The 13,460-nt window shown below is 41.0% G+C and overlaps 1 protein-coding gene across 1 annotated transcript; it reads left to right on the top strand.

The window, feature by feature from the left end:
• LOC118095440 (vomeronasal type-2 receptor 26-like) lies at positions 1–12,601 on the top strand. The gene is made up of 6 exons (XM_060281220.1): positions 1–218; positions 3,840–4,131; positions 4,993–5,853; positions 7,767–7,994; positions 10,780–10,906; positions 11,700–12,601. Exons 1-6 carry the CDS (start codon positions 1–3, stop codon positions 12,599–12,601), a joined length of 2,628 nt encoding a protein of 875 aa, XP_060137203.1.
• The last annotated feature ends 859 nt before the right edge of the window (positions 12,602–13,460 follow it).

Below are 13,460 nucleotides of genomic sequence, written 5' to 3'. Positions count from 1 at the left end.
ATGGTGGCATTGTTGGTCTTGATGTTGATGCTACTTCCTCATGTAATATCCAAGACTCACCTTGTTAAATGCAATGTCCCTGATCCACAACCTCCACTCCACCAGTATCATCAGAATGGGGACTTCATCATTGGTGGCATTGCCTCTCATAGCATCATCATCTCCAATTCAATAACCTTCACCCAAGAACCCCCACCAGCATTACCTGAAGAGCTTAAGTAAGGAATTAATAATTTCAGTTTTCCACTTTGATTCATACTTTAATCCCTTATACACCATGACAGGCAAGTGGGTTCATTACATGTACTGTGTTGTTGTTTAGTCGTTTAGTCGTGTCCGACTCTTCGTGACCCCATGGACCATAGCACGCCAGGCACTCCTGTCTCGCACTGCCTCCCGCAGTTTGGTCAAACTCATGTTCGTAGCTTCGAGAACACTGTCCAACCATCTTATCCTCTGTCGTCCCCTTCTCCTAGTGCCCTCAATCTTTCCCAACATCAGGGTCTTTTCCAAGGATTCTTCTCTTCTCATGAGGTGGCCAAAGTATTGGAGCCTCAGCTTCACGATCTGTCCTTCCAGGGAGCACTCAGGGCTGATTTCCTTCAGAATGGATAGGTTTGATCTTCTTGCAGTCCATGGGACTCTCAAGAGTCTCCTCCAGCACCATAATTCAAAAGCATCAATTCTTCGGCGATCAGCCTTCTTTATGGTCCAACTCTCACTTCCATACATCACTACTGGGAAAACCATAGCTTTAACTATACGGACCTTTGTCGGCAAGGTGATGTCTCTGCTTTTTAAGATGCTGTCTAGGTTTGTCATTGCTTTTCTCCCAAGAAGCAGGCGTCTTTTAATTTCGTGACTGCTGTCACCATCTGCAGTGATCAAGGAGCCCAAGAAAGTAAAATCTCTCACTGCCTCCATTTCTTCCCCTTCTATTTGCCAGGAGGTGATGGGACCAGTGGCCATGATCTTGGTTTTTTTGATGTTGAGCTTCAGACCATATTTTGCGCTCTCCTCTTTCACCCTCATTAAAAGGTTCTTTAATTCCTCCTCGCTTTCTGCCATCAAGGTTGTGTCATCTGCATATCTGAGGTTGTTGATATTTCTTCCAGCAATCTTAATTCCGGCTTTGGATTCATCTAGTCCAGCCTTTCACATGATGAATTCTGCATATAAGTTAAATAAGCAGGGAGACAATATACAACCTTGTCGTACTCCTTTCCCAATTTTGAACCAATCAGTTGTTCCATATCCAGTTCTAACTGTAGCTTCTTGTCCCACATAGAGATTTCTCAGGAGACAGATGAGGTGATCAGGCACTCCCATTTCTTTAAGAACTTGCCATAGTTTGCTGTGGTCGACACAGTCAAAGGCTTTTGCATAGTCAATGAAGCAGAAGTAGACGTTTTTCTGGAACTCTCTAGCTTTCTCCATAATCCAGCGCATGTTTGCTATTTGGTCTCTGGTTCCTCTGCCCCTTCGAAATCCAGCTTGCACTTCTGGGAGTTCTCGGTCCACATACTGCCTAAGCCTGCCTTGTAGAATTTTAAGCATAACCTTGCTAGCGTGTGAAATGAGCGCAATTGTGCGGTAGTTGGAGCATTCTTTGGCACTGCCCTTCTTTGGAATCAGGATGTAGACTGATCTTCTCCAATCCTCTGGCCATTGCTGAGTTTTCCAAACTTGCTGGCATATTGGGTGTAGCACCTTAACAGCATCATCTTTTAAAATTTTAAACAGTTCAGCTGGAATATCATCACTTCCACTGGCCTTGTTATTAGCAATGCTTTCTAAGGCCCATTTGACTTCACTCTCCAAGATGTCTGGCTCAAGGCCAGCAACCACACTACCTGAGGTGTACGAGACCTCCATATCTTTCTGGTATAATTCCTCTGTGTATTCTTGCCACCTCTTCTTGATGTCTTCTGCTTCTGTTAGGTCCTTACCACTTTTGTCCTTGATTATGGTAATCTTTGTACGAAATGTTCCTTTCATATCTCCAATTTTCTTGAACAGATCTCTGGTTTTCCCATTCTACAACATGTACTGTAGCAACATCTTAATAGGAGTTCAGTCCTTGGCAAAGAATGAATGCATATCATTTTCTAGACCACTCAAATTAGAATGGAAAAAGAACAGTTGTCTCCTTGGCTTTTTTAAGGGGGGGGGACTCTGGTTATCTAAAAAAAAAACTTTTAATTCCTCTGTCATGTTATCTGCCAAAAATGTTTCTGCAAGGTTAATCTGTCCCATTGTGTGCCTTGTGCTCCATCTCTCCTCCTGCACCTCATTATATATATATATATATATATATATATATATATATATATATATATATCACAATCATTTTTCATAATTAATGTTGTAATAAAATAGCACATGTATAATTGCCCACATATTTAGAAATACTTAAATTCTCTTTTTTGCCTTCTGCAAACATGATATTTAGTATTCTAGAATATGGTATATAAAATAGACCCTCTTCTGAAAAAACAAAACAGATTTCTGATCCCCTTTTATTCTCACAACCATTTCAAAGTTCTTTGCATTTCTCTCTAACATCTACTTTTCTACTGATGTGGATGATCTCGCAGTTCAATGAAAGTGTGTTAAAGTTGTGTTTTATAATTGGTCCAATTAGCTCAATTTGAACTCTTACTGGCAGCAGTTCTTTCTCAGCCCCATCCTCACATCCTGTATCTAAGATAAATTGTTGGAGATTTAGGCTGTGTAGAGGTTACTGTTTTAGAACAAATCTAGATTATGCTTTTTCTTGATTTGGATTAAAAATGGTTTGGGTGGAAGTGCATCAAAACACTATAAGATGACACAAAGGAGCACATACAGGATAGATATGGACTGCTGCTCATTTCATGTGTACATCATGTCCCAAACCAACAGTGGGGGGGGGGAGAGCACAAGTTGTAGAGTAATTGGGAATGTGGATACAGCCTTAATCTATATTTATCTGTATACAAAATGTTTGCCACTTTCCAGCGCTGACATCGTGTGATAATTATCTACTCCTTTGGTCAAGGCTTCATGGCAATTTGGGGGCTGTAGTTTGCCCAACCCCCACATTTAAATATGTTTTTTTAATAAAATAAAAGCACAGGCTACTTAGGTTAATATCATAAAAATTTATTATTTGCAATTTAATTCTAAACTGATGCTCTGTTACCTCTGAGATTTCTGAGACATGGAGTAGAGTTCATTTACTCACTGGAAGGACCGATTGTGAAGCTGAGGCTCCAATACTTTGGCCACCTCATGAGAAGAGAAGACTCCCTGGAAAAGACCCTGATGGTGGGAAAGATTGAGGGCACTAGGAGAAGGGGATGGCAGAGGACGAGACGGTTGGATAGTGTTCTCGAAGCTACCTACATGAGTCTGACCAAACTGTGGGAGGCAGTGCAAGACAGGAGTGCCTGGCGTGCTCTGGTCCATGGGGTCACAAAGAGTCGGACATGACTAAACAACAACAACAAACATTGCAGGCATTGCTATTTTTCTAGATAAAGAGGTGCCGGAACTCAGCATGAATGTCACCCATATTCTCTTATAATGACAATGGCACGCACCTAAGAGGTGCTAGAACTGAGTTCTGGCAAATTCTAGCTGAAACAAAGTCCTGGTTGTAGGAAATCTATCACTTGTTTTCTAAATGGTCAGTATTCCTCTCATGTGAGGAGATAATTGCTCCTTTGAGGTCTGCTCCATAGGCAGCTGCCTAGTTGACCTAGTGACAAGCACTGGTCCTGGATGTACAACATAGTTGTGAAGCATTTACAAAATGTGGCATACTTTTCTGATAAGGAATGCAACTCTCTTTCTAGTGTGGTGCCTAAACATTACCAGAACATCCTGGCCTTGCAATTTGCAGTGAAGGAGATCAATGAAAATCCTCAGATTCTACCCAATGTCACTCTAGGCTTCCACATCTATGACAGCTATTTCAATGCCAAATGGACCTGCCATGCCACAATGTTACTTACATCAACGCTGGAAACATTTGTCCCCAACTACATCTGCCACATCAAGCAAAACCTTTTAGCCATCATTGGGGGACTGGACTCACAGACTTCCCTTCAAGTGGCAACAATATTGGATATCTATAAGGTTCCACAGGTGGGATATTTCTCTCTTTGTGTCCAGAATAGGGATTTACCACATCTATGTTGGATGATGTAGTTTGGAAAAACAAATGTGTGCATTCCAAATAACTAGAGGGACATGTTTTTTGCATGAATGTTGGATGGGAGATTTGAAAAATGCAGCCTATTCCTGAAGCAGAAGTTTACATTTTTCATTTCAACCAATGCAATGACAATTTGCGGAGCATTCAGGGAACTTCTTATCTCTCGAAAACTTTTGGCTCTGCTTCAAGATATATATAGAATCATAGAATCATAGAGTTGGAAGAGACCACAAGGGCCATCCAGTCCAACCCCCTGCCAAGCAGGAAACACCCTCAAAGCATTCTTGACATATGCCTGTCAAGCCTCTGCTTAAAGACCTCCAAAGAAGGAGACTCCACCACACTCCTTGGCAGCAAATTCCATATACCTCATGTTCTTACAATTAAGTATCTAAAGAGTGAGACTTTTGAGCCAAGACATCCCCAGTGTTATTGCAATTATCTCCTACACCTTCAATCTATTCAAAATCCTTACACACGACACTGTTCTCTCTGCTTCCTCCAGCATAGGAATATAGGTTGGTGCGAGTGGTTTCCTCACACCAAGCTGAGGGTGTCCAAAACAACAATTAACAATTAAGGAATTATTGTGAAAATTAGAAATATTTACGGGGGGCAACAAATTTTGTCCTTGCTAAGGGCACCATATTACAAAAGTCTGCCCCTGCTTCCACTGTCTCTCCATAGCTTTTTTGTAGCACTGTTGGAAGAATTGCTGATATAGCAACATGTTTCAAGTTAAAGTGGTTATCATTTCTGTCACTTTCTCTCTTCCCCACATTTCTCTTTAGCTCATATATGGATCTGCACCACTGATGAATGATAAAACCCCAGGACTTTCATTCTACCAGATGAGTCCCAAGGAAGACCTCCAGTATCAGGGGATTCTCTATTTCCTTCTGCATTTCAGGTGGACGTGGATTGGGATCCTTACCAGCAATGATGAATATGGAGATAGATTTATACAAACGGTGGTTCCCCTTTTCTCCCAGAGTGGTATCTGTTTTGCCTTCACTGAAAGAACTCAGAAATACACTTTTGTCACAGAAATTAATGCTTTGTTTAACAAGGGGGCAGAAATTCATGATAATATAATTAATAGCAAAGCCAATGCAGTTGTGGTCTATGGGGAATCGTATGCTGTGCCTTTTTTCAGATGGTTGCCATACCTGTCAGAACGAGAACAAATGCCAAGTAAGCCAAAAGGTAAAGTGTGGATTATGACAGCCCAGATGGAGCTAACATCATTTGTTTATCAAAGGACTTGGGATACAGAAATACTCCACGGGGCTCTCTCCTTCACAGCCCATTCTCGTGATCTACCAGGATTTCACCAATTTATTGAGAACAAAAACCCTTCTAGCACAAAAGGAGATGGTTTTATCACGGACTTTTGGCAACAGGCATTTGGTTGTGTATTCACAAATCAAATTTCTGGCAATGTGGAGGGAGACATCTGCACCGGGGAAGAGAGATTGGAGAATCTTCCTGGTCCTTTTTTTGAAATGAGCATGACCAGCCATAGCTACAACATCTACAATGCTGTCTATGTTGTGGCCCAAGCTTTGCATGCCATGTCTACATCTCAAGTCAAATACAGACCAATGGCAGGCTGTAGAGAACTGAAGCGTCAGAATCAGCATCTGTGGCAGGTAAGGGGCTGAGCATCCTCATTTAACAAGGCATGGAAGTTATTTGGCTTGCCTCTTCACTGTGTACCACTGAAGAGGGAATGTTTGAAATTTGAAGTGGAAATATATAGAGAAAATTAAAAGATGAGTTTTATTCCAGCTGAGTTCTAATCTTTGCCTTCTTCATTCCATCTTCATCAACATGTACTTTATAGTTCAAAAAGTAAATTTTCTTCTCCACATTCCTGAGATGATGTACCCACATATATATTTGTGAAATCCTTATTGTTATTATTTTTTGCAAACAGATACATTTTCCCAAGCAATTTCCTGTAAATATAATACAAGTTCCTTCACAAATGAACTCAGAGAAGTCTGAATTTGGCAGGAAAATTGTATTTCAGTTCACATATTTGTTCATAAATAGCGAATTGGTTATCAAGATGCAAACAAAATAGTATTTATCCTCCATCCTTACTTGTTGGAATTGTAAAAAGATTTTGAAATGTGTACTTCCTGACAGATACTGTACACCAGGCATGTCCAACAGGTCGATTGTGATCTACTGGTTGATTGTGGGGTGTCCCTGGTCGATCGTGGTCGATCTAGTGATCCTGATCGATCTCCCCCCCCCTCCAAAAGAAAAGGGAGAAAAAAGCTCAACAACTTTGGTCAATCCTCCTCCTCCTCCTCCTCCTCCTCCTCCTCCTCCTCCTCCTCCTCCTCCTTCTTCTTCTTCTTCTTCTTCTTCTTCTTCTTCTTCTTCTTCTTCTTCTTCTTCTTCTTCTTCTTCTTCTATCACTCATAGCCGAGTAAGATTGTCTTCCATAAACACGGTTTTAACAATGGGTCTGTAAGTGACTGTGGATCCACACGTCCTTCTACAGTGGGGACATTGGTTTCCAGGCGGGAGTTGATCACGGTGTGGATTTGCCAAGCGTGCCTTTCTCTTAGCATGTTTCTCCCTTGCGTCCTGAGATCGAGTTTCTTCAAAGCCCAACTGGAGCGCTTGAAGGCCAGTGTCTCCCAGTTGTCAGTATTTATACTACATTGTTTTAAGATTTGCCAGTTTATATATATATATATATATATATATATATATATATATATATATATATAGTGGGAGTAGATCGCAGTCTCTTGGAAGATGGGCATGCCTGCTGTACACTATTGTCCTGTTTGTGTATGTATGTTCTATGTACTCAAACCCTTTCTTGTAAGGCAAGGACCCACACAAAAAATTGGTCTACATTCTTTATGGGTAATAGTGAGTTCAAGGACCTCAGGATTTGCTTAGATACTGAGGTGTGCGAACATATGAATTATATTTATTTGTGTATTTATTTGTTATTATTAAATACCATGGCATTTCCATTATCCTACCTAGTTTTTCAGTTTTCCTCCCTAACAATCAGTAACCATGATTTGACTGCTAAATATTCTCAGTCCTCATTGGGATGTTTGGGGGTTTGTACCCTCCTCAGGATTTCCTTCCCTAAAGTCTTTTTTTGTACCTCTGCAAATCTTGAGGCTTCCCCAAACCTGCTCATACCATCCTTTTGCACATGGATGATGGATAAGGATCCATATTTACCTCCAAACCTGGCATATAGAAAGAATGATATATAAATCCACAATGTATATACCATGAAACCCACAGAGCCATCACTTTCAATAACCTAATTGTGCTTTTATGGTTGTTTGTGCATTTTAGGAACAGGATGCCATAATTATTGACAATCTGTATTTGAAAACGAACTTCCAAACGTGATACATTTGTGGCTTTATACTTATATTTAAAGCCTGCCATTTTCTAGGTAAAAAAGGAAAGAAAAAAGATGGCTTCTATCCAGATTGGATATTTAGAATCTGCAGCCTTAAATATGCAATGCAACATTATTCCTTCCTGAACTGCCATTTCCTTTTCAATCTAGCTCCACCATTTTCTGAGGCTTATCTCATTTAACAACAGTGCTGGGGACAAGATTTCCTTTGACCAGAATGGGGAGATAGTAGCTGGATTTGATGTCACCAACTGGATTGTCTTCTCAAATCAATCCTTTCAAAGAGTGAAAGTTGGGAAGATTGATCCCCAGGTTCCTCCAGACCAAGCATTTACTATCAGTGAGGATATCATAACATGGCATAACTGGTTTAACCAGGTAGGGGGTAATCATCAGCCATTTGGGAAGATTCCGATTTTGAATGAATACTCCTGAATAACATACAAATGTTATTTTGCTTAGCATTGTTCGGCCCTTATCAAAACTGTTAGCTGTTGTTAGGATTGAGAATAGCACGACTGTCGGAAGCAGTTGTCAAGGGCAGGTCAGCAATAACTCACACGGTGCCCATGAAGTTAACTCTTTATTCAAAGAAACAAGACAGCTCAGGAGGCCAGGCCTAGTGTTTACAGCAACTAGTCCTGTTGGATCTTGCCCCTATGAAGCAGTTGCAGGGACTGAAGATCCCCATCTTCCCACAGTTCCTTCCCACCCCCCACCCACACCCCTGGTCTTTCCCAAGCAATACTTCATCACCTTGTCTGCATAGCTGCCAAGTTATCCCTTTTTTACAGGGATTTTCCCTTATGCTGAATAGGCTTCCTCGCGAGAAAAGGGAAAACTTGGCAGCTATGCTTGTCTGTCTCTGCTCTGCTCTTTTCATCCCTCTTTTGTTCTGAGACCAGTGGGGAGGGAAGATGGTTGCAGCAGGACGGGGAGGCCCCGGATTCTTCAACAGCCTGCCTCATCTCTGCCTCTTGGCTCCACTCCTCTCCAGCCTCTGCTTCTCAGTCTGCTTCTGGACTGTTCTCTGCCACAGACTCTCCCTGCTTGCTAAACCCTGTTACTTCTTCAGCTTCTGGCAACTATCCCAGTCTGCTCCCTCTTCTCCCTCTGACCACTCATTGTCATCCCACCATAAATCCTCTGGCTCTGAGCCTTCTTCTCTTGGTGGTTCCATTGGGGTTTCCACAACTCGTGTCTCCAGCTATTCTTTTGCATCCAAAGAGTCCATGACAACATTTGAATTAATGTAACAAAGAAACTCCACAAGGGGCTCCATCATGTGGGCCAACTTTGACAGGTGGCAAAGCTTATCCATCTGCAACTTTTTGATATCACTATATTATCACAAGATCAACAGATGGGTTGTAGTGACCACCTGTTGAAATTTGTTGCTCTTGCAAGTCTTGCCCTGCAATCAGAACAATGAGGTTTATAAAGCTTTTATTTTTCCAGCACAATTAAAGACCGAAGGGTTCAGTGCAGGACTTGCTTTTCAAAAATATGTCAGCTGATGAGCAGGTATGGGTGGTTTGGGCAAAGTGGCCTCATGGGCCAAATAGGACTTCATGTCAGGCCCAGGTTTGTCAGTGGGTTGGAGATTCACTGCTGCTGCTGTAGAATGTAGAGGTTGTCAGGATGCTGTCAGCAGCTCCCGGCTGGTTGCCCAGGAAAGTATAAAGACAAGGAAAAGTTTATTCCAGCCTTTTATATTTCAGACTTTACAGAGAGAGGCTATAGAACCCAGCCTCTTGGATAATGGCATTGTCCCGAGTGAATCTCCACCCTCCCTTCTCTCTCACTTCCTCATTCATCACCATCATCACCTCTTCTATGGGTGCTGCTAAGTGCCTTCTGTCTTTGAGCTCTTTGCTCTCCTGCTTTTAAGGCTCACCAGGTTCTGGGAGATGGTGGGTCTGGAATGCTTTCTAATGGCAACAGGTCAGCCAGCTGCTGCTCCAGATCTCCCATTACTTCCCAACTTTTCTCCTCATCTGCCTCTGACCTGCAACCTAATGCAAACCACTGCTGTAACTCTATACTGTCTTCCTCTTCCTCCTCCCTGGAAGGGTCAAGATGGGGAGGCTGTCTCCACCATTCCTTCTTCTCTGCCCAGTCTACCCTTTAATGTGGTAGAGTGTGCTATCCATATACAGTTCTACCTGATTACATTCCCTTACTAATGACATAAGAATAAAATAAAAAAATAAAAAATAAAATAAAAAAATAAAAAGAATAAAAATACAGCTGCTGAATGAAGCAATCTGCTACAATAAATGATCTTTTGAACAACCCTGTTAAAAGAAGAGCGTAATGCTTGTGGTCAACAAAAGAGGTTTAAAGACTGTCTCAAGGCAAATCTAAAAAAATGTAGTATAAACACAACTGGGAAACACTGGCCTGCGAGTGCTCCAGTTGGAGAACAGCCTTTGCCAAAGGTGTCACGGGTTTTGAAGACACTCGAACTCAGAACGCAAGGGAGAAATGTGCTAAGAGGAAGGCACGCTTGGCAAATCCACACCATGATCAACTCCCACCCAGAAACCAATGTCCCCACTGTGGAAGGATGTGATGGATGCAGAATTGGCCTCCGCACAGTCACTTACGGACTCATATTAAAACCATGTTTATGGAAGACAATCTTACTCGGCTACAAGTGATCGCCAAAGAAGAAGAAGATAAGAGAGGGTTCATGATAGCTCAGTTGGTTGAAGTGTAGTGCTGAAAATGCCAAGGTTGTAGGTTCGATCCCTGTATGGGACAGCTACATATTCCTGCATTGCAGGGGGTTGCACTAGATGACCCCCTGGGTCCCTTCCAACTCTACAATTCTATGATATGTTAATTCATTCATCAGCTAATGAGCAGGATCTTCTCCTGTAACAATGTTGATTTCTTTATCCCCCACTGTCTGCTTAAAAAGAAATGTGGAGATCCTGAACTGCTAAGATAGATGTATGTCTACCATCTTAAAGTGCTTGGCAAAAGCTCTCTTTGGAGAACCGCCCTCCCCCCCCCCAACAAATATCATTTAGATGGGAGGCTCAATCAGGAGTTCAGGGACTGTCCTTTGCTACTTCAAAAATGCCCCAGAAACTTGAGGATTATGGCTATATTATTCTGAGAATCACATTTTCTCTCTCTTTCATTTCTGCATTAGACACTGCCTAAATCTGTATGTTCCGACAGTTGTCATCCTGGTTCTAGCAAGAAAGTGAAAGAGGGGGAGCCATTTTGCTGTTATGACTGCACCCCATGTCCAGAAGGGAAGATTACAACCCAGGAGGGTAAGAAATATATGCACAAATTTATATATGGTTCCCTGAAACGAAGAAAAACATCCATAGGAAACAATATATTCACCAAGGTTTTTGTTTCCAGTTTTTGAAACTTGGTAGAAAGATTTGGGTGGCAATGGACCTAATCATTTAGCAAACATATTTTTACACACAGCTTCATTAATTTGATTTTTTTAAATAAAAAATCCTCTTAAAAATGTATGTAAATCTGCATTTTCTCTCAATATGTGTTTAGCATTATCCATCCAAGTTCTTTTCAATTGTGCATTTACATTCATAAAATGTATTTAGATGTATATTTTAAAACTTTAAGCTTCAGGTAATTGAATCATAATATTTTGAGAAATCCAGCAAAGAGCTAACTTCCAATCTGCACATACAGAGGTTTGTTAAGATTGAAATCATTTTAATTTACTGATTAATAAGAGTGGATTACTAGACACATAAGTGTGCAGTGACATATTCCCTCTGATTGTGCTTTAGAGAGGGGGCTACAGAATAGTGACTGGAAACCCTTGGTTAGTTCTTGACAATGTGAAGTCGATCAGGAAGGATTTCCAACCCTTCTGCATTTTCACTCAGTTAATTATGTACTTCTGATTGGCTGCCTAAGCAGGATGGACTCCTTCATTCACAATTGCAAATTTTGTAAATTTTAGTTGTATATTCATGAAACCATTTTTTAAAAATGGAATAAGAAAAAGAAAAGAAGGAAAAGTCACGGTATGTTGATGAAACATGTCATATTTTTGAGATTAATACAAAACATTTTCTTTTTCAGATATGATTGACTGTTATGAGTGTGAAGACAAAAAAATTCCAAACAGAAATAGGAATTTATGCATCCCCAAGAGTACAAGTTTCTTGTCCTATGAAGACCCTTTGGGTATCAGTTTAACCTCTTTTGCTCTTTCCTTTGCTTTCATTACAGCACTTGTGCTGGGGACATTTATGAAGCACCATCACACTCCCATTGTCAAAGCCAACAACTGGATCCTGACCTACACTCTCCTCATTTCCCTCCTGCTCTGTTTCATTTGTGCATTGCTATTTATTGGCCAGCCTCAGGTAGTGACATGTCTGCTCCGACAGACTGCTTTTGGCATCATCTTCTCAGTGGCTGTTTCCTGTGTGTTAGCAAAAACCATCACAGTGGTTCTGGCTTTCATGGCCACCAAGCCTGGATCCAGGGTGAGGAAGTGGGTGGGGAAAGGAATGGCAAACTCTGTTGTTATTTCCTGCTCCTTTATTCAAGCAGCCATCTGCAATATGTGGCTGGTGATCTCTCCTCCATTCCCTGATGTTGACATGAACTCAGTAGCTGGAGAAATTGTATTAGAGTGTAATGAGGGGTCTGTGGCTATGTTCTACTGTGTTTTGGGCTACATGGGCTTTTTGGCTCTTGTGAGCTTCATTGTGGCTTTCTTTGCCAGAAAATTGCCTGATAGTTTCAACGAAGCCAAGTTTATCACTTTCAGCATGTTGCTATTTTGCAGTGTTTGGCTTTCTTTTGTCCCAACCTACTTGAGCATGAAGGGAAAATATGTGGTGGCTGTGGAGATCTTTTCTATCTTGGCCTCCAGTGCTGGGTTGTTGGGTTGCATCTTTGCCCCAAAATGTTACATTATTGTGTTGAGGCCTGAGCTGAACAGCAGGGAACTGCTAATAAGAAGGAAAACATGAAAATTATACAGATCTCTGTCATTTTTTATGATCTGCTGTATAAAGGTTTGTCTGCATCGGCCTCAGGCTAAAATGGGTTGCAGTATCTTCAGAGGTGTCCACATCAATGCACTTTGTAATGTTTCTGTCTACTGTCTTCATGAATGCACAATTCACTTCAGAAAAAAAATGTTTTAATGCAGTTTTCATTTTGGCAGTATATACAGCATTCAGGTGTGGGTATCACTGTTCTGATGGTTTAGAAAAATAAAGTAAAATCTCCATTTTGGTAACCACTATACTAAATTGGGCAACAATATTTTCAAATTTGTCGAAATCCATGCACTTTTGAACATTTTGGTTCACCATCTTTATTCAAAATGGCTTCAAATAGTATCCAAATATAGTGTCAACCCAACTCCTTAATCTCAGTACCCATAATGTCAAATTGGACAATGATAACTCCAGTACACTTTGGAATGGTTTGGTCTAGCACCTTTATTCAAAATGGCATATGGTGCTTTCCAAATATTCACGAAAACTAGCTCAACGTGGGGTTCATACCCATGACCCTGCGATTAATAGTCTCATGCTCTACCGACTGAACCATCTCCACATTGTCCCTTGTTGTCTAACTAAATGAATGAGAAATGCTATTTTAACATAACAAACATGTTTTCTTAGCAATTCCACAGGGAAAGCCCAACTTTCAATTGGTAATTCTCTTCCTTTTCAATTACTAAAAGGACTGTAATTAACTTTGCTGCTATCCAGCACATACCCTTATATTTGCAGTGACCACTAGAATAACCAATAGGATGATAGAGATATAAACCATGCAGCATTCAAAGTTTGGTACTCAGAATGATATCATTGCTGG

Source organism: Zootoca vivipara, chromosome 13, assembly GCF_963506605.1.
Source record: "Zootoca vivipara chromosome 13, rZooViv1.1, whole genome shotgun sequence".
NCBI lineage: Eukaryota > Metazoa > Chordata > Lepidosauria > Squamata > Lacertidae > Zootoca > Zootoca vivipara.
This window is presented reverse-complemented; position numbering and strand designations above follow the sequence as displayed.